This window comes from Protomyctophum bolini (genome assembly GCF_963924005.1).
Source record: "Protomyctophum bolini genome assembly, chromosome: 14".
NCBI classification, from domain to species: domain Eukaryota; kingdom Metazoa; phylum Chordata; class Actinopteri; order Myctophiformes; family Myctophidae; genus Protomyctophum; species Protomyctophum bolini.
In genome coordinates, this window is record NC_137875.1 from 3339835 (window position 1) to 3365331 (window position 25497).

At 43.0% G+C, this 25497-nt stretch overlaps 1 protein-coding gene across 3 annotated transcripts; it reads right to left on the reverse strand.

The window, feature by feature from the left end:
* Window positions 1-276: 276 nt before the first annotated feature.
* On the reverse strand, window positions 277-25497 carry sgpl1 (sphingosine-1-phosphate lyase 1). Of its 3 annotated transcripts, none has more exons than XM_080782233.1 (15): window positions 25149-25497; window positions 18861-19032; window positions 17102-17267; window positions 14059-14126; window positions 13005-13152; window positions 10148-10227; window positions 9598-9726; window positions 8138-8226; window positions 7396-7504; window positions 6739-6837; window positions 6089-6235; window positions 3519-3757; window positions 2345-2491; window positions 1747-1867; window positions 277-1105 (listed from the first exon to the last, which is right to left on the reverse strand). In XM_080782233.1, the coding sequence occupies exons 2-15, from the start codon at window positions 18876-18878 to the stop codon at window positions 923-925; spliced, it is 1743 nt and encodes a 580-aa protein (XP_080638359.1). In that variant the 5' UTR covers window positions 18879-19032; window positions 25149-25497; the 3' UTR covers window positions 277-922. The 3 variants fall into 3 exon arrangements, with proteins under 3 accessions (XP_080638359.1, XP_080638360.1, XP_080638361.1); XM_080782234.1 differs by having other exon boundaries at window positions 18861-19076; XM_080782235.1 differs by lacking the exon at window positions 18861-19032.

Here is a 25497-nt window from a genome sequence, read left to right on the forward strand (position 1 = left end):
ATTCTACAAAATGTCTTCTGAATCTCGACAGTTTTCAGAAAACCCCATGTTTCTATTGACAGTGGTGCTCAAACCAAGGACCGCCGACCACCCATCTGAAAATATGTTGTTCCCGGGGCCTCCCCAGAAGCAAAGATTTGAGTTAAAAACTTTAGCTGGGGGAAAGAATGATATTTTCAAAAGATTTGCACTACATTTTCTAGATTTTTCCAAAAAAAAACAGCAGATCTACAAGCTCGTATAGCGCGGCACTCGGTGCCGCGCTACGAGCTTGTAGATCTGCTGTTTTTTTAACAGCTAATGTTTAAAACAGTGGTTAAAGTGGTTAAGAGCTATGGGGGCGACACCGATGTGGTCTCAGGTCTGAATGGGTGCAGATTCACCAGGTGTGAGTCATACAGTCTAGGTACAAACAGTATATCGTCGACGTAGGGTAAGAAACCTTGCATCTCCACAGGTAACCTTTTTTTTCTTCCAAAGAAACGAACGGCCTACTTAATCATACAGTGTGTCGCAGAAAATACGTGAAAACAACAGACCTACGAGCTCACAACGCGTGTAGATTTAGGTTATTTTCGCTATTTTTCAAAAATAATAATAATAATAAAAAAGGAACAGTATTGGACATACAAGGTTTCCACCAGACAACGGCGTCGGTCGGTCGGTGCGATTATTTCCCTTGAGGTTGATTTAAAAACATGGCTTGTGCTTCAAAGAAAGGTCTTCTTTGCAGACGCGTTCCGTCTAGCGTAGGAGCAAAATAAGGCAACCCATTCAGCGACTCACTGTCGAGCACTGGGAGGAGGGGAGGGGGTCGATTGTTTTTACCCCGGGCGGCGGGGGGGGGTGGGGGGCATTGTGCGTGCGGGCCACTGGGCCAGGTCTCCCCCGGCTGGCGGTACTCTCTCTCTCTCTCTCTCTCTCAGTGAGCTTTGCCGTTACCGTGAACTTTGCCGTTACCGTGAACTGTACCGTTACCGTTCATGTGGACGGTCTTCGGCACCGCGGGCAGCTCGGTGTTGTAGAGACAGTCCAGGAACCCCTGGGAGATCTCCGTCACCATGGACCTGTCTGGGATGGACTGAGCCATGCCGTATATCGCTCCCTGAAAATGGCAACACAAGCAAGAGTTAGATGAACACATTTCTACCCCAGGACGATTCTATACAAATGTCTTCTAAATCAGTTCACAGTTTTCAGAAAAAACCCATGTTTCTATGTCAGTCGTTCTCCAACTATTTCATGTCAAGGAGCCCCAGAATTATTATGTATATTTGGCCGCCGACCTCCATCTGAAAATATGTAGTTCCAGAGACCCCCCCATTTTCACGATTTTTAGCTCAAGAGAACTCAAGCTGAACTGGCAGAACTCATAGTGCGGCACCGAGTGCCACGCTATGAGCTGTTCTGGTTCTGGTATAATCTGGATTTGGCACACAGTAAAAATCCCCAGCGTAAATGTAACCAACTAACTAATCACATCAACACTCGATCGTGTGTCGCAACTGCGATTTTGGCTGCATTTGCTCAGAGTTACACAGTGTAGTAAGAGGGGCTCATGTATAGTAGCGTTACAGTGTAGTTAAGAGGGATGTACAGTATAGCGTTACAGTGTAGTTAAGAGGGATGTACAGTAGCGTTACAGTGTAGTTAAGAGGGATGTACAGTATAGCGTTACAGTGTAGTTAAGAGGGATGTACAGTATAGCGTTACAGTTGTAGTAACAGTAAGAAGGATGTAGCGTACCATTCCCGTGGTCTTCTCCTTGGGATTCTGCATAATGATGGCCACCTGCTCCCTGACGTCACTGACAAACCGGTCGGCCACGCCCTCCTGTGTGTGGAGGACCGTGCAGCAGATGTGGATGCTGTGATGGTGAAGGAAGGGAGAGAGAAACACACAGCTGTAAACTATTCCGTCAGGACATTGGATCAAAATGAAGAAATTATTATTTAACCCATTTAGTCCTGAGGACGATTCTACAAAATGTCTTCTAAATCCTGATAGTTTTCTGAGAAACCCTATTTTTCTATGTCAGTGGTTGTCGAGGTTTTTCATGTCAAGGACCCCAAAAATAAAAATAAAAATTGGCCACCGACTCTCATCTGAAAATATGTAGTTCCAGGGACCTCCCAGAAGCAAACCTTTGAGTTAAAAACGTATATATTCAAAGATTTGCGCCACATTTCCACAATTTTTTTCTAAAATAGCAGACCTACAAGCTCAACAAGATCTGCTATTTTTCAATAGCTAAAGTATCACAATAATGCTTAAAACACCAAAAGGGGTTCCCAGTTTCCCACCCAAAATGGGTTAATACAGTATTATTATTATTCATTTCTACCTGGACGGGTACTGTAACGTGTTCAGATTCCAACCCGTTAACGTCAGTGCATTTGACAGGCGGAAGATGTCAAAGACATCCGAGCCCATCGCCACTACGGACACCTCTGGATCACCAAACACAAACAGACCTTCTATCTTGCGCATTCTGTAGAGACAAAGAGCAGAATCATTTTAAATAAGACAAAAGGACAAAAACAATAAAATGAAGTTTCCAAATGTTAAAGGTATAAGCTGCTAAAAATACTGATTAAATGCAGGTTAAGCAGTACTAAAGCACTTTACATAAAACAATAATATAGAGCACCGAAGTCTGACGTCAATATCGGTAGAGGGCGCTATAAATCCACAGGTTCATGTAGTTTTTATTCGCATTGTAATCCCCCCATAGGGGGATTTTAGATCGCCTCATATAAGAACTGTGTTTGAAAAATAAACATGTCATCCCGGCCGCTTCACTCATACGGATATGAAGAATCAACTGACTGAGAGAAAACGCTAATGTTTTTTTTTCCTTTTTTTATATATATTTTTTATAACCCATTTTTCACCCCTGTGTCAATCATCTAATAATGTGATCCTGGGCTCTACACACCCTCCACCAGCCTAGTCCCCATATATGGGGGACAAGGGGAGAGCAACGGACTTGAACTCATGCTTCCTTCATGCCCGAGTGTCCAAGTTGCTCCTTTTACACCTGACAGGGGGGAGTTTCCCTAGTTGGACGTAGCGTGTGGAAGGAACACGTTATTCCAACCAGTTCCTTTCTAAAAAACGCTAATGAATTACGCTACTGAATTAGTTAAATTTTCGCTAGAAGCAGACTGTATCATAATTATATGAGTGACTGACTGTTGCAAACGATACAGAGACACCTCCCTGACAATATAACGATACAGAGACACCTCCCTGACAATAACGCAGTGACAGCTTGTTTATTTTTGGACCACAACGCTATATATATATGAAACGATTTTAAGACGATAACCCCATGTTATTCTCCATAGAGAAATGACTTCCGTGAACCCAGGGGAAATGGAGGGGATGAGCGAGTGACGTCAGGACTTCTTTCGGTGCTCCATCTATGACAGCTGAAAGGACACTTAAATAAGACAGTCACAACTCCTCATAACTCATCACCACAGCGCCACTGAGAGGAGGAATGGTGTCCTTACTCCGTCTTGATGGTGTGTGCGGTGGTGATGATCTTGCGCGTGGCGTCCACGTAGCCGTTCTCTCCCATGTGCATCATGGTGGCCCAGCAGGCGGCGATGATGCCGCCCGGCCGCGAGCCCGCCACCGAGGGCGAGGCGTAGATGCCGCCCTGCCAGTCGGGCGCCACAAAGTACTGGTAGTGACGATACGTCTTATCGCTGTACATGATCACCGAGGAGCCTTTGGGAGCATAGCCGTACTGGGGAGGACACGCGGAAGACGCACGCACGCACGCACGCACACACACACACACACACACACACACACACACACACACACACACACACACACACACACACACACACACACACACACACACACACACACACACACACACACACACACACACACACACGCACACACACACGCAGATACAGGAACACTGTCATGACCTTCTGACATGATTCCACACGATTTGTTGAATGCTCAAATTCGACTGAATTCCAGTGTGTTATTTCAATGGCCTGTTGCCATCGATGACAGAGCACGCACCTGGATAAATCACTCAATCGCGTGTTTTTCAGGATTAAATATAGCCCTGGTCCAGTGCTTACAGAGAGTCTCGCACTGACGCCCTGTGTGCCCAATAGCCATTTTCTCACTCTCACTCACAAATAAACAAAACGACGTAACTACTCACCGACACAAAGCCTGCTAGACCTTAAGGTAAAAGTCTATTCTCGAAGCTGGGAAGCGTCTCAGGTCCCCAGCTTCTCTCTAAAATGCACTTTGAGCCATTTTAATACAGCAATGTACCAGACCGCCAACGCCCAGGATTATTTCTTTCTACTACGGCATTTCCAGGGTTTGCCTGTGCCGATCTAGTTGGATTCATTTTATTTAATGACTAAAATAGTGCATTTTAGAGAGAAGCTGGGGACCCGAGACTCTTCCCAGGTTCGAGAATAGACTTTTACCTTAACTCATTCATCGCTTTTAAGAAGTGCCAAAAAGTCCCTAAGCGCCAGTCTCTATACATTTTTTTATTTAATTTAAATTTTCATTTTTTTGTTTAAAAAAAAAAAAAAAAAAAAGATTTTTTTTTTTTTTTTTTTTTGGTCCAATGTTATACCCGTCTGAAAAAGACGACAAAGACGTCGTTGGCGCTGTGGGAGTTGCTAAAAAAGAGGTCAATTAGGTCGTTGGCAGACATTGAGTTAAGGTCTAGCAGGCTTTGTGTCGGTGAGTAGTTACATCGTTTTGTTTATTTGCTGGGAATTGTAAAGAGTTGTAGAGAGCTGTGGAAGGCACTTCCACAGGGCGTCAGTGAGAGACTCGCCAGGGCTAGATTAACTACGGCAACTTTTTATTAAAAAAAATTGTTAGCTTGACATTTTGTGTCAATGTATTAATTGCTTTATTAGGCAGGCGGGTAATAAGCAGCATAACAGTGAGTATATCATTGTTGTTGTCTTATCAGCCAGTCGGGGTTTATTTACTCACTTCATTATCCCTCGTTCCCCCGCCGTTCTCAATAACAGACCGCCGTTCTGCCTCCGTTTACATCGCTATGGAAACGGCAACTAATATCTTGTGCCGCATTATCGATTTCTCCTTTAGGATGCCATGATGTAATAAGCGGAATGTACACTGAGCCGGTCATTACTGGAAAACAAACCCCTTCAGCTCCGCTTCACCCTGACGGGCGTGTCGTCGTTGTCCAATAACGACCAGCTCACTGTACTGTACTGTACTGTACTCATACTGTACATTGGCCTACGGGTTGTAGAGCTAAGGCTCCATTAGCTACCATATCTGCCCAATGTACGCCAATTATGATATGCAATAGAATATCTACAACTTTAAAAAGAAAGAAAAGTAAATCACACAGAGGGCTCCATCTTGCAACACCCTTATCCCTTTAATATCCCTAAACGTATTTGCCTTTTTTCTTTTTTTTACTATTTTGAAAAACATTTTAAAATAGTTCAACTATGCTGATCTACATCGAGACATTGTGAGCTTGTAGATCGGCTATTTGAACTATTTTAAAAGTTTTTTTTTTTTATAGTAAAAAAAAGAAGAAAAAAAAGAGAAAATTAGTATAGGGATAATAAGGGTTAAGGGGTGGCACGAGATATAGCCCAGAGACTTCAAAAGAAAAACACCATCTGGTACGTGTGGGAGAGGCAGCGGTTCGGCTCGACTCGACGGGATGGGAACGGACAGCCACTCCTTACCTTGTGGGTGTCTGCAGAGGATGGGATGGGAACCGACAGCCACTCCTTACCTTGTGGGTGTCTGCAGAGGACGGGATGGGAACCGACAGCCACTCCTTACCTTGTGGGTGTCTGCAGAGGATGGGATGGGAACCGACAGCCACTCCTTACCTTGTGGGTGTCTGCAGAGGATGGGATGGGAACCGACAGCCACTCCTTACCTTGTGGGTGTCTGCAGAGGATGGGATGGGAACCGACAGCCACTCCTTACCTTGTGGGTGTCTGCAGAGGATGGGATGGGAACCGACAGCCACTCCTTACCTTGTGGGTGTCTGCAGAGGATGGGATGGGAACCGACAGCCACTCCTTACCTTGTGGGTGTCTGCAGAGATACTGGTGACGCCCTTCACCCTGAAGTCAAACGGTGCTAGGTGGTATCCGGCCTTGCCCATGAAGACAATGAGGAAGCCTCCCAGACAGGCGTCTACATGAAGAGGGATGTTGTAGCGTACAGCCAGCTGGAGAGGATCACCAGGGGGGGAAAGAAAGTGTACATGAGTCAGCCACTTATTTTTTTTTATATATAATTTTTATCCCACGATTTTGTAACCCATTTTTCACCCCTGTGTCAATTATCTAATGTGATCCTGGGCTCTACACACCCTCCACCAACCTAGTCCCCATATATGGGGCACATGGAGAGAGCAACGGACTTGAACTCATGCTTCCTTCATGCCCGAGTGTCCAAGTTGCTCCTTTACACCTGACAGGGGGGAGTTTCCCTGGTTGGACGTCGTAGCGCGTGGAAGGAACACGTTATTCCGACCAGTTCCTTTCCCCTCCATCAGGCGCCCCGGCTGGCCAGGGGGAGGCAGTTTAGAGACCAGGATTACTGCATGTTTTTTTGTGAGGCGACAGCACTACCGACTGTGCCACCGTGCCAACATGAGTCAGCCACTTCTGTGATTTTGAGCTCGTGGCTTATTTCACAGAGAACATTTTGAAATGTTTCACTTCTTACCTTCGCCACTTCCTCAATAGGGTCGATGACCCCGTGAGGAAACTGGGGCGCAGAACATACAAGCATGGCTGTGTTCTTGCCGATGGCTCTCCTCATTGCCTAAGCATCAAGAAATATGACAACATTTCAGACATTTGCTTAATGAAACCCTTTTGCCATGTCACAACAACAGGCACACAAACACTTTTTTTCACGTTTTTTGAGTGGTGCAACCACTCCAAGAAACAGCAATGTCCGTGTCTGCCTATGTGACGTTAACCCACCCATGCATCTATGTGACTGTGAGCACGAGTATGACTATTAGTACCAGTAGGGGCGCTGTTGTAACAGAGAGAGACAGTGCAGCACTGTTGTCTGCTAATATGAGAGAGAGAGAGAGAGAGAGAGAGAGAGAGAGAGGAGGGGGGAGAGGGGAGTTGCACCACTCAGTTCACACGGGTATGATTCTTTATAAATATCTTCTTTCCATGTGCAGTTGCACTACTCAACAGCTGAAACAATGCTGGATTATGACACTGCACTGGTGGTTAGATTGCTAGTAGTGCTAGACTCGCTAGACTAAATTCCTTGTACTCAGATTTATATATCGTTTTCAGCGTGACTGACTTCTGAGGAAAAGCAGTCCAAATTAACTCGGCACATCATGCTCCTTCTTACCTTCACATCTACTTTCATGGTCTTCTTGTCCAGAGGTATGTGAACTAGCTTCATCCCAAAGTAGTGCGCTGCCTTGTCAAAGGCTGCGTGGACACTCATTGGTGCGAGGCTAAGGAAAGACAGAACATCACAACGTATGATGTTGGTAAATGGTAAATGGTGCATTTATATAGCGCCTTTATTCAAGGCGCTTTACATAGATTGTGCACTACATACATTCACCCATTCACACACACACACCGATGGCGGAAACCACATCGGGAGCAATTAGGGGTTCAGAGTCTTGCTCAACGACACTTCGTGTTCGAACTAACAACCTTGCCGTTACTATCCGGCCACTCTACCCCTGAGCCACTGCCACTGCTCTCTGCACTCTTCACACCTACGAATGGACCACCATCAGTTCACATATTTGTTAAGTCTCGTGTTACCAGACTGTTGCCTCTCGCAATTTCCAAATGCTTCCGTCATACAGTTTGGGAGCAACGGAAGAGCTGTCACGAGTAATAATATAAAGCGGAAGTGGAGCCTGCTCGCCACTTCCGTTTGTCTTTACAGTCACGCAAATTTATTTTAATATGAGATTGTGGAATAGTTGTCAGGCTACACGAGACTACATATTTGTTGACGCTAGATGTTTGTGTTTCCTGCTGCAGGCAAAACCAGACACGTGCCGTGACACTACAGGTTCCCTCTCATATCTTGCGAGTAACATATTTGACCTGATCTGATCTGATCTTACATTTCAGGGTGCTTGACACCGCGCTCGTACGCCATATCTCTGTACGCCTTGCAGGCCATCAGAATGCTCTCTGTTCCTCCTGAGGTGACCTGGAAAGAGAGGAGGAGGAGCAAGCAGTCAAATCACATCCGCCATCTTTTGCGAGCATGCCGTGTCATTGGGCTGGCTTCATTAGACATTCTTTTGTGAGCAATAAATATACCACCACTGTCTGTCTGTCGGGCAGAACCATACTGTATCTGCTACGGTTTCTTTTCAGGAAATGGAAGAAAAAAAATAACCTGCGTTCCAAATGCATTCTTTATGACTTAGTCACAAACTTGTTTATACTTTTCATTGGTTAAATATTTACTATCCCAGTCTCGGAGATATGCGCACCCAAATCTACACGCAGACTTGTATAAATGTTACTGTTAGCGTGCTACCAATGGGTCACTGCCAACACAATTGATTAAATCATTTTGTAATTGACGCTTCTGCACTTTATTGACTACACACACATGAGCAACAGCAGCCTCCATTTACTTCATTGTCTATACAGGCTATGGGACCACAAGTACAGATTCCATAGCCTGAGGAGATGGAGACTACCATTACCAGTGGCCGAAACTTCTACCAAAGTAAACCCTGAGATGGCATGTCTTGGCGTTTTGGTCTTGGATGCTACTGAACAGTTTAATAGTTAAAGGGATATTTCACTTTTGCTCATTTTATTGTTTATGTGAACACCCCAGACAGTTTTTAAGTAGCTCGATTCAATATTTAGATATTACTATTATTATTATTATTATTAGATAATATATTATTATTTAAATTCTTTAGTCTCCTCTGTCCTCCAGGAGTCCTCATTCTTTTCCAATTCTATTCCATTCTATTTAAAAAATAAATGAAAACAGTAAATGAAAAACCACGTCACCAGAAAAAGAAACGTGTTTTCGATGAATCCATCATGGTTAAAATGGAGTTTGAAGTCACAATGGCTTTGTACAGGAAGGGGGCGGGGCAGTTGAATTGAATATCAAACATCTAAATACTGAATCGAGCAACTTAAAAACAGTCTGAGGTGTTCAGAGGAGTAGACGTTAAATGTCTTTTTTTTTTAACCCATTCTGACCTGAGATCAGATTCATAACGAGGTTTCCACTGGACACACACTGGTCTGATGAACCCATTCTGACCTGAGATCAGATTCTAAAAATGTCAGTCGTTCTTCGAATTTTTCAAAAATAGCAGACCTACAAGCTCGTATCGCGCCACTCGGTGGCGCGATATGAGCTTGTAGATCTGCTATTTTTCAATAGCTAAAGCAGGACATGATGCCAACACCAAAATGGGTGCCCGGTCAGAATGGGTTAAGTGAAATATCCCTTTAAGTTTACCAATGGTGAAATGGTGAAAAAAGATAGATAGATAATGATATACAAGGTTTCTGCCCAATAGTGACAATATCGTAAACTTACGGTGCCACAGGTGTTCGGCCCACCGTGGAAAAGTGTGCAGCTCATTCTTACAACCTCCGCCTCCATCTTCCTGACACCAGGAAATATGTCTGGGTGAAGAGGGTTGCTCCACGCAAAGTCTCCGTATACCTACGGATGAAAACAAGGAGTGAGGTGACGGAGTACGGTACTGGCCTGGCCCGTGGCTCAGCGGTCCAGGCACCTTGGCCGGTAGTCCGAGCCTGGCCGTGTGCCGCGGGTTCGACTCCCGATCCCGACGGCCTTTACTGCATGTCCCCCTCCCTTATTTCCTGTCAGCCTACTGTCTGTCCCTCTATAAAAGAATATATAAAATAAAGGGCGAAAGCCGAAAAAAAGAAAAGAAAAAACAAACAAAATAGAAGAAGGTACTGTAAATCCTGAACTATACTTGGCTGTGCCAAGTTTCAGGCTCACAAGCTTGTAGATCTACTATTTACAGTGTGCATTGCACGCAAGTATAAATCATATTTTTAGATCTATATATTTAGATGTGTAGTCTAACTGCAAAGAATGACACAAAGACACAAACCTTAACCAGGAGTTTGGTAAGCGTCTCGTCGCCCCAGTACACTGCTCCTGAAACACATCCCGTCTCCCACTTCACTTCATCTGGAAGAAACACATTATTTTAGACACATTTTAATGTCACGCAAAGTTATATTGTATTGTATGCAAATTGAAACATGTACTGTAGGCTCGCTGTGATGTCATTTGACCTTCCACGTGGCTCCATATTTTCCAACTCCATTGACTTAAAGTAACTTAACCCATTTAGACCTGATAAATAAATCCTGACAGTTCTGAAAAACCCTATGTTTCTGTGTCAGTCGTTCTCAAACATTTTCATGTCGAGGACCCCCAAAAATATATGTATTTGGCCGCCGACCCCCCCATCTGAAAAGAATATGTTGTTCCAGGAACCTCCCAGAAGCAAAGATTTGAGTTCAAAACGCTGAAATAATATATTCAAAGATTTGCGCCACATTTTCACGATTTTTCAAAAATAGCGCGGCACTCTGTATAACATAATGCTTCCCGCCCCAAAATGGGTTAAATATTAAAGTATAAAACATATCAAAACGTTGCCCACAACCTTCTCTGGATCATATTCATAACACACTGCTAAGGAATGGTTTCAGCTGCTCACTGCTGACCGGCCAACTGCAGAGTAGTGTGTAGTGGTTGAGGGTTGAAACACCACCTGATGACCTCTTCTCTTCCAGGCCAAGGCTTCATCCATTAGAAATGGATTATATATATTCACATCTTTGATGTATTTACAAACTGAACCCCCTGGGCAACCAACCAGTGACCTCCAGGGAAAGTCTGGGTGGCAACTGAGGAAGGTCAGTGAGGCTGGAGAGACAGCTGACCTCCAGGGTAACAACAGGGGGTTAGCAACCTCTGTTGCAGCAATGAGTCTGTTACATTCCCTTTAGTCTAGGGGTTATTAAAGGATGCAACAAGGCTGGGAAGTGAACTGTAAGTTTATTCACTGTATTTCAACAAGGTATTTTTTACTTAGAAGAATACACAAGATCTATATTCTTCTAGACAACCGTTATGTGCTACTGGTACAGTATGGTAGTTTACTGGGTTTCTACTGGTACAGTATGGTAGTTTACTGGGTTTCTACTGGTACAGTATGGTAGTTTACTGGGTTTCTACTGGTACAGTATGGTAGTTTACTGGGTTTCCAACCACATTAATAAACAGGGGCACTCTGCTCGAGCCGAAGGTTACATTAAGTTAAAGATAAGGTTAGTTAATTATACAGAACACAATTGGCTATATGGGGCAACCCAGAGAGGAAGGGAGGAAGAGAGACTCGATGAGACTGATTACAACAACGACGACAGTGACACAGACGCAGAGAAGGCTTCCTTACTCAAATACACCAGAGTAAAGGCTATAAGGCCCTCATTTATCAACTCGGCGTACGCCAAAATATGGGTGCACGCCGGCATTTACCATTTCCGCAAAACCTTGAACGTGAGCCAGGACAAAAGTCACGACGAGCTGTCGTACGCTTTGTCCTCACCTGTTTAGGCCGCACATTCATAATAATTGACAGTTGACAGCCCAGCCACTGCAGCGGCTAGCGAGGTAATCTAAATAGATTGTCATAAACGTGCATGGTCACGGTGTCATGGACGGACCAGCACAGTGATAGAGACAGACAGACAGGACAGGAGCAGAGGAGGAGATGCAGCTATTTGCAAAACAACATTTGTCACGGGCTGTGCATGTCCAAACTCATTCCAATGACGTGAGCAATGTTATTTAATTAATGCTTCACAGAATCACAGGTTCAGGTTTTCGTTCACTAATCTTGTTGTATATTAAATGAATAAACACTTTAATAATTGTATATATACACAACTAACAACATACAGTGACAGTTGCTTGCAAGTTGCATGTGCGTGCGTGAGTCTGTGTGTGTATGAGAGGGGGGGGGGTGAGGTGGGCAGCAAGGCAAGGCAAGCGTTTGTATTGACTTTTTTCGTCATGTAACCATGGTTTCCAGGGTCGTACTGCAGTTGTTCATGTCGCAAAAACGAGGGCGAGGCTTGATTTCATAGGGCGTGCCAGATAGATTTCAGCCGTCACATTTATTAACGTCGGATCGAAATTAAGGAAGGATCAGCTGTTTGCGATCACTTTATAAATGCCGTGGCGACGTGGGTGTACTACGAAAGCCACACTCGAATTTGGGGCAGATTTTACACTTACAATCTCTGCACCTTGTAGAGCCGTGAATCTAAGTTACAAAACTGATTACTAAGACTATTATTCAGGAAACCCCTTTATGGCAGGGCTGAACCTAACTGCACACAACACGGTGCAGAAACCATTTCAAACTGTGCCTGTTCCCTAATCGTCTGCACCGTTCCATAACTGTCCTCGACGCACTGTACGGATAACTGTACTCAACGTGGCCAAAGCGTGCTCCTGGAATGGCTTAATGAGCATCCCAGCTCCAGCTCGTAATGTCTTTTAAGGACGGGAACGCACGTGTCTTTTTACCACTTTTTTACAGATCTACAAGCTCGTAGCACGGCACAGAGCTTATAGACCTGCTTTGAATATATATTATTTTCCCAGCAAACATTTTTAACTCATATCTTTGCTTCTGGGGGGGGGGGGGGGGGGGTCCCTGGAACAACATATGTTCAGATGGGGGTCGGCGGCCAATTACATATCATTTCTGGGGGTCCTTGAAATGAAATAGTTTGAGTACCACAGCCATACAAACATAGGTTTTTTTCCTAGAAAACCGTCAGAATTTAGTTAGAAGACATTTTGTAGAAAGTCCTAATTGGGTTAACTGGCACTAAGACATAAGGACCATAATAAGTAAACCATGAGGCGAATGAAGAACTCACTCAAGGTTTCGTACTGCCTGATCTTGTCCAGGACTTGGCTCTGCGAGAGGCCTTCTGAGGGCAGCTGTTGGGCGTAGCTCATTCCCTCCTTCAGCGTGCAGAGGCTCACCAACATGTCATCCAGGGCCTTGTTGAGCTGTGTCTGGATCTGCCATGAACACACAACAACAGTCATGTTTTATACTGTGTCTGGATCTGCCATGAACACACAACAACAGTCATGTTTTATACTGTGTCTGGATCTGTCATGAACACACAACATCAGAGTCATGTTTTATACTGTCATGAACACACAACAACAGTCATGTTTTATACTGTGTCTGGATCTGTCATAAACACACAACAACAGTCATGTTTTATACTGTGTCTGGATCTGTCATGAACACACAACAACAGAGTCATGTTTTATAGACACTTTACAGACAATGTAGTCACTGTCAGAGTGTAGAGTAGGAGAGTAGCGACACGCTTTGATCCTACTGTGCCTTTGGGCTAATAGTTCCAAACATTGGAACTATCCCATTGAGATAGAATGAGCACTTCCACATTCCATTGTTACAATGTGAGTCAACTCTAGTGTCGCCACTCTCTTACTATATTACTCTGGACAGTGAGAGTGCACATATTACAAATGTTATATAAAAAAATAAAAAGTACTAGAATGAATTGGTGTGAAGTGGTATGTGGTATGAAGGCCGATTAACTTTTAACGATTTAAAGTTGATCTCATGTCTTTGGAAAATACATAAAACTTAAGGCTTATGTAAATGTTGACAAACACAAGCCGTGAACTTACAGTATGTGTCCTCAAGTTATGGTGGTGATCATAAAGACCTTAAGTAACCCAATATTATCACAAGTCCATGATGTAAAGTGTGCCAAAGGTCTGAACGCCCCCCCCCCCCCCCCCCCCCCCCTCTCCCTCCCTCCCTGCAGCATGCCATAGTCAGCCACCCGAGAATGACTCATAACAGCTTCATAAAATAGAGACAGTAGACGGTAGAGTCCGGGAGAAAGAAGGGGGAAGAGTGTACTGTAAACCACAGATACTTACTGACTGGCCAACAAAGGGAATTTTTCTGATGATTCTGAAGAGCTGCTTCTTCAATCTGGATGTGAGACCTATTGGCAGCGGAAAACAAAGAGACAGCTGTTGTGAAATATTGGTAGACGGAGTTAGCCACAGGCATTAAACCACTTTGGGCAGGAACGCCTTTTGGTGTTTTAATTTAAAGCATTATGTAATGTTATACTTTAGCTATTGAAAGATAGCAGATCTACAAGCTCATAGTGCGGCACTCGGTGCGGTGCTATGAGCTTGTACTATAGGTCTGCTATTTTTGCGCCGCAAATCTTTGAAAATATATTATTTCAGAGCGAACTCAGCTACTCAAATCGTTGCTTTCGGAGGAACAACATATTTTCAGATGGGGGTCCGCGGCCAAATACAGATAATTCTGGGGGTCCTTGACATGAAATATTAAGCACCAATGACATAGAAACATGAGGTATTTCAGAAAACTGTCAGGATTTAGAAGACATTTTTTTAATTCCAACGTCAGGCCCAAATGGGTTAAACAGCTGACTATGAGTCGTCCTATAATCACACGCGAGGACATGCAGTGGTCTAAGAAATCTGGGCCTCCTTCCACCCAGCATTTTATTGTACCGTTGAACGGGCCTCCTTCCACCCAGCATTTTATTGTACCGTTGAACGGGCCTCCTTCCACCCAGCATTTTATTGTACCGTTGAACGGGCCTCCTTCCACCGAGCATGTCTTCTGTGGTCTCTAACATTACACCTAGCTGCATGTTTAAGCATATTTCATATTTACATGTCTTCTGTGGTCTCTAACATTACACCTAGGTAGATGTTTAAGCATTTATTTCATATTTACATGTCTTCTGTGGACTCTAACATTACACCTATAGCTACATGTTTAATTGTATCGTGCGTGACGTTTTGCGACTGTGCAGGTTTAAGATTCTCCCATGTGCAGAGTACTAGTAATATTTACTGTAGTAAGGAATTTGTATGTAAAGGTTTACTTTGCATTTTGGTAAATCAAAGTCTGGCGGTTTTGGCCCAACCTAACCAATGCAAAATAAACCCTGAGCGGGTTCTAGAGCAGGGGTTTTCAACAGGTGGTCCGTGGACCACTGGTGGTCCCTGGAAGTATTGCATGTGGTCCTTGACCATGCATTTAGTAATGTAGGATTGGTTAAAAATGTCGTCCCACTAGTTGAGAAACAGTGAACTGAATGTTCGGTGACCTATGATGACCATTAGTCACCTTTTCCCACCTTTTCAGACTCCATCATGGCCCATAGCACTTACCCTACCCCCTTAGATAGCAATTCTGTAGACTTAGATAGCATTTGATACAGACTTATAGCATGTTATGTAAACAGCATAAGTGCATTGTATGTAGTCATAGCACGTCATAGTACATAATGTATATCATAGTAGTATAGATGTATAGCTTATATGTATAGTTTCATTATAGATTTTCCACTGTTACTTTCTTAGCTTACGCATGTTTCATGATAAATGTTTTTATGTGATGTATTCCCCATGCTTTTTGTTCTTGCTTAATGTAAATCGCTCTGGATTAAGAGCGTCTGCTAAATGCCTAAATTGTAAATTGTAATTAGTCCATTAGCAGTCATTTTACTGACAAGTTTGGAGGTCAAGAAATTCAACAGAAAAGGGGAGTAAGAATCTCAAGAGGGGGAATTAAGTTCACCGGAATGTCTGGCTGAGTCATTATTATTATGAAATTATTAGTAGTCAGTGGACCATTGGTTGAGAAACAGTTGAGAATGTATAGACATGGCATAGCAAGTGTTACAAAAGCATTAATCTTATAGCCCAACCCAACCCAACCCAATCCAGGGCCTTGTTGAGCTGTGTCTGGATCTGCCATGAACACACAACAACAGTCATGTTTTATAGACACTTTACAGACATGGTAGTCACTGGCAGAGTGTAGAGTAGGAGAGTAGCGACACGCTTTGATCTCGCCACAAAGCGGGTGTCTATGGACTAATAGTTCCAAACATTGGAACTATCCCATTGAGACAGAATGAGCACTTCCACATTCCATTGTTACAATGTGAGTCAACGCTAGTGTCGCCACTCTCTTACTATATTACTCTGGTCACTGGGACAGATGAATGAATCTGCACAGTGAGAGTGCACATATTTCAAATATGATATGAAAATAAATAAAAAGTACTGGAATTAATTCATGCAAAGTGGTATGAAGGCCGATTAACTTTTAACGATTCAAAGTTGATCCCATGTGTTTGGAAAATACATAAAAGGCTTATGTAAATGTTGACAAACAAGCCGTGAACTTATGTGTCCTCACACAGGGATTCACTCTTAACCTGGCCAGTCACACACAGGGATCCCCCCTAAACTGGCCAGTCAGAAGTCATACCTAAAAGCATCAAATTAAAAGGCATTACTATAGAGCCGCAGCACTTCAAGGAAGTCAGTATGAAGGAGCACGGCATCCATTTTCAAAGTCGTACAAGTCGCCCAGTATAAACTAGAAAAGGGCACCATTTCTCTATACTTGCTCGGTGTCTCAGAGGTGGCCTATAGTGTGGATAGTTCAATTACGCAGGAGGGCTGCGTTGGGGGGTGCATACTTAGTTTAGACTAGTCATTGGTTAGACATAAGGGTTGGGAGAGGGTTAAGGTTAGGTTTAGGTGTGCTGCCTCGTGGGAGGTTAGGGTTAGGGGTGAGGGTTTCAGATAGGTTGTAGTTGTAGGACTAATGACTGGTCTAACCAATGACTATATAAAAAAAACTTTTTTTCTTTATTTTTTTGGTGGGGTCCCAGATATAAATGGCCTTAAATGGGGGTCAGTAGCCTCTGCATGTCAAACTGGGGGTCCTTTTCAAATGGGGTCTTGCCCTGACCTCGACCTCGACCTCACGCGTGCCAACTCGGCCCCCAGCCTGGTACCCTAGTCAAAATATGGCCCTTGAGGAAAATGAATTGGGGAACCCTGGTCTAAACTAAGTACTGCACCCCTGCGTTGAATGCAATGCATGGTTTGTTAATTTGTTGTGAACACCTACTTTCTCTCTGGAAGAGGAACCCCTTGAGCCAGACCACCCCCAGTGTGGTGAGGACGGTCGCCCCGATGATCTGCCAGGGCTCCAGGGTCTCACAGTGGGAGTTGACCTGCTGCCTGCCTTCCTCCAGATACAGCAGGATCATCTCCTTGTAGACCTTCATTGAACTCTGGATGGAGACACAATGAGCGTATTGTTGTTAAGCCATTTTGGGGACGGGAACCCGATTTGGTGTTAGCATTATGCTATGCTTTAGCTATTGAAAAATAGCAGATCTACAAGCTCATAGCGCGCCACCGAGTGGCGCGCTACGAGCTTGTAGGTCTGCTATTTTTAGAAAAATCGAAGAGCGACTGACATAGAAACATAGCTTTTTCAGAATACTGTCATTTTCAAACGGACATTTTTAGAATCTGATCTCAGGTCAGAATGGTTTAAGCCCCCATTCATACGCAGCGAAAATAGCCAACCTACAAACCTTGTTGTTGTAGATCTGATATTTTCGGTGCCTTGACTATATAGGGCTGTCACGATTTTGACATTTTACACAAAATGATCTGTAACAATCAGAAAGCCACAGAGCGGTATACTGTCCAAACTAGTGATGGGAGATTAATCGGCAAACACATCGTTATCGGCCGATTCTAGTTGCTTTTAGATTAAATCGGCATCGGTTCGATTAATCAATCAATCGATTAATTAATCGGTCTGATTAATCGGCCTGTCTTTACAGATAAACAAGCCCAAAGGAACAGATCTACAAGCTCACACTATTAAATATAAAAAGGTGTTTAAGTTAAATCTGACTTCCCTAAGCCTGCAGTGCAGACACCCTGTTACATGCATTTTTTCAGAATGGACAAAATGATTATATATTTTTTAATACAGAATGAGATCATATCGACATCGGTGATATCGGTTATCGGCCATAACAGCAATTAATTATATCGGATATCGATATCGGCCAAAAAGTCTCATCGGCACATCCCTAGTCCAAACGCATGAGTCAATCGGTCAGAATCACTTTGATTCTACATTCCCATACATAGAAAACGACCTACAACAATGTGAAAACCTTTTATGAGACTGTATTAACCCTATAGTGGCAACCCAATGTTGGGCATGTCATTTATAACTATACATGTGGTTGTCTCATATGGTTAATAATAACAAATCTAGTAGGGCTGCAACGATTCATCGATTAATCGTAATCAAATCGATTATTCAATTAGTTGTCAACTCATTTAGTAATCAATTAATCGAATCGGCAACTAATCACTAGTTTTTTGCAATTCATCATAGGTGATTTCCATGCACTTAACCATAGTTTTTCCAGTGTTAAGTGTATAACTAAACTAAAGAGAAGTGAGCCATCTCTCTTCCCTTACAATCTGGTGATAGTTGCACAGTAGCGACTGCAAAGCAAAATATGACACATAACGATTATAATATCAAGAACAATCATTATTTTTAAATGACCTACATATGTATTTGAGTTCAGAAGAGTACTGTTCCTTCTTTAATCAAATGTATGCAGTCAGAATATTTGAATAGCAGCCTAATCAGCAGCTAATCAAATGACATTTTGAATGAATTATATTTTTGTTAGTTAACTTAGAACATGTCTACAATAACCTAAAATATATTTTAAGGTGATGGCTAAATAAGTGTCATAATCCGATTAATCGATTAAATAATCAGCATGATGAATCGATGATGAAAATAATGGTTAGTTGCAGCCCTAATGCCGAGTAATACTTACAACAGAAACCAGCTTCATGCCTAGAACTCGATTTCCTCCCCTCACTGAAATGCTATCAGACAGACGACAGAGAGCCTCTCAGGCTAACGTCAGGGTGGTGGTATATCTTCTTAAGGTGTGTGAGAATAGCTGGTGACCACAGTATATCCTACCAACAGACTCCTCCTACCACCTGGGTGAGGACAGAACAGAAGTACCCATGTCACTTCCGTTTATCTGACAGAAAAAAAGAAGGAAAGAAATGCAATGGAACATGTTTCGTGACAACGATTACCGGTATGTGCCATGATGATTCGGTGCATTTGTAATAGTTGTGTAATAGTTGATGCAGTTAATTGTAGGTGGCCACTTTATTTTCAAACTCTTTGGATACATGTGTACCCTCAGTCACCACCCTGTCACTGTCAGTTGATGCTTCATATCAATGAGTAAAATCACGATACGATATCGTGATTTTTGTTGTGGAACACAGTGCAGTTCTTATACTCGGCTACAGTATAACGGCTACATAATGTAATCCTTTGATAACTGCAAATTGAGACAATACGTGCAGCTGGTAATCATAGTAAATGATTGACAAGCTGTTATTTCATAAGTGCAGTAAACATGAGCGTATCTCATCACTCTGGCTAGTATCTACCTCTAACATCAATATGTCTTCTTTACAACTAGACTGACGGCAAGTTTCATAAGAGCGAAAGGTTGTTTTTGAAGCCTATACCTCATCTGCAATCAGATGTGGAAAAGCTTAAGGTCCACAAAGCAGTATCTTGAGTAAAGTAATTTGCAAAGACTAAATGTTAATGCCAGTATATACTGTAAATGCCACATAATGACTCCTGGGGACAGATTGTCAACGCAGCATCCATTATTATTGTGAACACAAAGTGGATATAATGCACAGACATGGTTTAGTTCACTGACTGACTGCACACCGGGATAATGTGCGGTTAATTATCCCAATAGCTGTATGAATAATACATTGCAACATACTGTACGCTCACTGTATAGACATGCCGACGAGGGCCTGCTGGTGATGTGATTAAGCACTTCTTTAAGCCCTGCATACTAAGCCCTATATACTTTGTCATGATGACGAAAACTTTTATACCGGTATTCTCCTTTTTTTTTAATCCACCTATAATACCCTGAAGAAGGCAATTGGTTGCCGAAATGTTGGTCTTATAATTATTAATGTTTTCGCATCGTGACTACGAGCTCCGCGACTTCTCATTCCTAGTATTTTCTAAGTTTTGTCTCCCGTGCTGGTCAGCGTGTCCTCACTGGTGTGCACTGCTCTCTCCTACCTCTTTGTTTGTTCTGAATCCACCTCTAATGACATGCTCAAAATAAGGACGCCAGGTCAGGGTGAAAGTCGTTAATAAACATTAAGCTTCATAATGGATGAAGCCGAGGAGTAAGGAGGGCAGCCACTGAAACTGAGAGTGTCCACCCACCCCCAGCTCAGACTACAGTTGTTAAGGCCTACAGTATGTCTGAATAGCAGGCGTTCATACAGGTTTGGCAGGGTTATAGCCAAGTGGAGCAGAGTTGACAACAACGGTCGGTAAATAAGCCATGTGATCAACAATAACTATGTCTAGAAATAGCAAGCTAAAGTGAACGCCCCATCACTGTTACTTTCCACGTGTCCTGCATCAGGGGTGGTGCAACTTTGACAATGGAGAGGGCCACTATAGTTCCACACTCACTCCAGAGGGCCACTATAGTTCCACACTCACTCCAGAGGGCCACTATAGTTCCACACTCACTCCAGAGGGCCACTATAGTTCCACACTCACTCCAGAGGGCCACTATAGTTCCACACTCACTCCAGAGGGCCACTATAGTTCCACACTCACTCCAGACTCCAGAGGGCCACTATAGTTCCACACTCACTCCAGAGGGCCACTATAGTTCCACACTCACTCCAGAGGGCCACTATAGTTCCACACTCACTCCAGAGGGCCACTATATTTCCACACTCACTCCAGAGGGCCACTATAGTTCCACTCTCACTCCAGAGGGCCACTATCTATATTTCCACATTCACTCCAGAGGGCCACTATAGTTCGACACTCACTCCAGAGGGCCACTATAGTTCCACACTCACTCCAGAGGGCCTCTATAGTTCCACACTCACTCCAGAGGGCCACTATAGTTCCACACTCACTCCAGAGGGCCACTATAGTTCCACACTCACTCCAGAGGGCCACTATAGTTCCACACTCACTCCAGAGGGCCACTATAGTTCCACACTCACTCCAGAGGGCCACTATAGTTCCACACTCACTCCAGAGGGCCACTATATTTCCACACTCACTCCAGACTCCAGAGGGCCACTATAGTTCGACACTCACTCCAGAGGGCCACTATAGTTCGACACTCACTCCAGAGGGCCACTATAGTTCGACACTCACTCCAGACTCCAGAGGGCCACTATAGTTCCACACTCACTCCAGAGGGCCACTATATTTCCACACTCACTCCAGAGGGCCACTATAGTTCCACACTCACTCCAGAGGGCCACTATAGTTCCACACTCACTCCAGAGGGCCACTATAGTTCCACACTCACTCCAGAGGGCCACTATATTTCCACACCAACTCCAGAGGGGCCACACTGCATTTTACTGTCGTAGCAAAAATAGACGATCTACAAGCTCACAATTGAGACGTGTTTTGACTTTGAGCTTGTAGATCAGCTATTTCTGCTATTTGAATTTAAATTCTGAATTAGTTTTTGCTAACAAAACGTAAAAAGAACCATCGCTCATCCGCTGAAAAAATGTAAGCGAGGTGCTGGAGCCACAGAGGGAACAAGAGAAAAAATAAAGGGAAGCTCCACACACTCAGATCTGTGCTTAATCAATGTATTTATTTAGCAAGCTTTCGGTCTCCTGACCTTCTTCAGGCACAGAATTGAAATCCAGATTACCTTTAATTATAATTCTGTTAACTTCATGAAAAAGACAATAACCTTTTAATACTACTCATTAAACTACTAATTTAGACTGAAGTAATTCAAAGCGGGTCATGTTTGCATGTTTGGAATTGCAAACAGGTGAAATCAATAATATATCAGTATTCTGATATTAAAGATGGTGCCCATGTATGCAGCGATGTAAATAGGTTTTCAATGTAATGAGTCCCGGGATGCAGGGATGGTCTTTTATGAGTTCCAGGGACATTTTATGAGTCCCACTTCAACGAGTCATATTTCGCCATTTTTACAAATTGCAGCATTTATTTAACTCCCATTTCATTTTATATGGTTATATTCGTGTAGAAAACAGAAGAAGAAATGATTATTACCAGTAAGACGCGCAAACGCGGGAAGCGAACGCAGCTCGTACATATTTGGGTTTTGTCTGTCTGTGTGTCTGTCTGTCCCGCTTTTGTGCCCATATATGGAGCTGAGTGATTACGTCACCATGACTCAGCCATAACCATATAAGGAGTCCCCATCACTCAGCTCCATATATGGGCACAAAGGTGGGACACACACACACACACACACACACACACACACACACACACACACACACACACACACACACACAGACAGACATGATCTGCTAGGTCTCATAGTAAGTGCTCACTGAATTCGCAATCACTGCGTTCGCAATAACTAAAGCTAGCAAAAATAAACTAGAATTACAAAAAACAGTACAGTAGTAAAGTAGTGCATCTCGTGGATGCAGAGGTCGTTGTTTTATTGCGTCCCTTAACTATAAACTGCGTTTTGGGACGCAAAATGCACAATATATCCTTCCCATGGGAGAGGTATAGGTAGTCTAAGCCTAAACACTGTCAGCATGTTTCTATGAAATACAGTCGAGGCTGCCAGAGGGCAGACTTCTCAGTGGACGACGACAGGCACATGCCTCGATGAAAGATGTCATAAGTCAGGGTTAAAACTTAAAAGGCAAAAATCTGGGAAGCTGGCGCAATGAGCATGAACCCTTGACCAGCTGGCAACTCGTTATCGCACACATGTTTTGTGTCTACAGTCATTTTCTCTTTTTTTAACAGGGCTAGGCTGTGTGCTGGACACTCACAGAATATGTGATACTATCTTCGCCCCCAAGGAGAACTAATGTGGGGTATGAACAAAGACTCCCATGCCTATTTTGTTCGGCCTCCATTGTTGTATAGTAGAGACGCCCATTCCTCCTCATTTTTCCCCAAGCAAGCTGCAGTCTATTCTGTGTAAGGAGACCTTTGTTGTTTCCAGGGGGAGGTCATGTTCTCATGGAAATATACTGGGTGTGAACTTGAAGAAGCTGTTGCCTGGGATACATTCAGGGAAAACAGAATTAATTAAATTATTAAATTAATAAAAAAACACTGCTGCATCACTCAGTGATTTGTCAACAAAAGGCCCATGCATTACTAGTGCACTGACTGCTGGGGCAGAAATAAGGCATGTCTCCATGCATGGAAAGCAATTTTAGCTACACCTTCAAATTTCAGGAATGAAATATTTTTCAGAATGTAGCAAAATGAAGAAAGCTTTTCCAAGTATCTAAATGCATGGATAGACTGACTCATTGTATAACTTGATTGTCCATGCCCTGATAAGACTCACTGTACAACTAGATTGTCCAGATTGGCTGATATGATATGGACGTGTGTGTGTGTGTGTGTGTGTGTGTGTGTGTGTGTGTGTGTGAAATCAATTGAACTGATGTTTCAGGACTCAAGTTTCCGTAACTGCTGCCGTTTACTGTACGTTTTATTGCTATACAGTACGAGGGTTCATGATGTCTTGTTCTTGTATATTATTGAGTCTTAAAATGTTTTGAATTGAATACACAGGACCACAATGCTAACAACAAACCCCTAGAGCTTTGATTGATTGATTGATTGATTGAAATATGTATTAACAGTTTGCAGAATTAAGAGTACATTTTAAGCACAACTCAATACAAAGACTGTTAACTGTGAGTGGACGACCCAATAAATAAAGCATTACACTTGTTTACAAGAGGGTCCACCTTGTTCAATTCATCAAAACATTTAGAGACTTACAAATAGACACTTCTATATAGCCACACAGGACAGAACAGGAATTCATCGTGTTATGCTTTTAGCACCCTTGCAAACTGTCAATAAAGTATTCAATCAATGCTAAACGGTGCATTTATATAGCGCCTTTATCCAATACATAGACTGTGCATTACATCCACCCATTCACACACACACACACACACACACACACACACACACACATTCATACACAGATGGCAGAGGAAACCAATGCAAGGCACCGCCACCAACCAGCACATCAGGAGGAGCAATTTGGGGTTCAGAGTCTTGCTCAAGGACACTTCGACACTAACTCTGGGGGAGCCGGGGTTCGAACTGGCGACCTTGCAGTTACCATCTGGTAACTCTACCCCTGAGCCACAGCCTTGCAAACACAAACTCAGTCTGTTCCACATGCTCTCCTTTAGAGCATGAAAACCAGATGCTCAGTGCTTTGTCTCAGCTTCCTGTATTATTTGTGTTAAACAGGAAGTCATGTTATGAATACTACAATGAAATTGTTTTACAACTAAATCACTGCATGTCATCTCCCTTAATGCGGTTCATCAGAAGTGAATGATAGTGTGGTTTTAACACATGGAAATACAAGAAATTCAGGTAATAATAAAACACACTGAATTATGAAAAATGATTATTATCGCATCCCATTTTGTCTAACAGTCATGCTCTTACATTTCAGCACGTTATTGTAACCCCAAACGTTATGGAGGCAGGCGTTATGATTCTTCTGAACATTAATATTGGTTACGGCATTTCAAAACTATTTATTATTCCGAACCCTTTTACTCAAACACTACCACAGCAATCCAATCCTTAACAGCAAAACCTTGTACTGTGCTGTTGTAATTAATGAAGTCATCTTTTGTTATTGTGGCTTAGTTTAAAACGCGCATGGCTGTTGAGCAGTAGCCAACTTAATTTTGATGAGTAAACGTCTTAACGTTAAATAAAAATATAGTGTTTTAGTTCAACTATATCCAAACAGTCTATATGCACTACTACTACGCTACTTTTTGAACAATTTATAAGAGCCCTCTTTATGACTGCACACTAATAATTACCATAATCCATTAATCACGATTTGAAGAAGATAAGTCTCTAAAAAAAACATCTGATGTTGTTGACATGCGTGAACATGAGCATGAACACAACACAGACACAAACAAACAAAGTGCAAAACATGATTTCGTCTGGCGTTCATGACTTTATATCACGACATTACTTTAAATACACTTACCGAGTAATCCATGATGTGTGAAGTTCAAATCTCACCGAAAGGCTGCTCCACCTCTTCTTTCTTCTTTCCGTCGGTATAAAGTAAAGTCCCTCAGGATGATCCCGTGTGTTGTTGGTTGGTTGCTGTTGCCTCCTCGATCGGTTTAGATCTCATCTACATTCTGCTATCAAACACGAAGCTAACCCAGTTTCAGGAAGTAAGTATAAACCCACCACCAACCAAACAGCATATGGTTGGTTATGTATTGCTCTCTCTTCTATCTATACGCATGTGTAGATCTGTAAACACTGGCGGGCCGGATCTCTGTCTGAAATGTACTGCTTCCTCCGAGTGGACGGTGTTGTGAAGA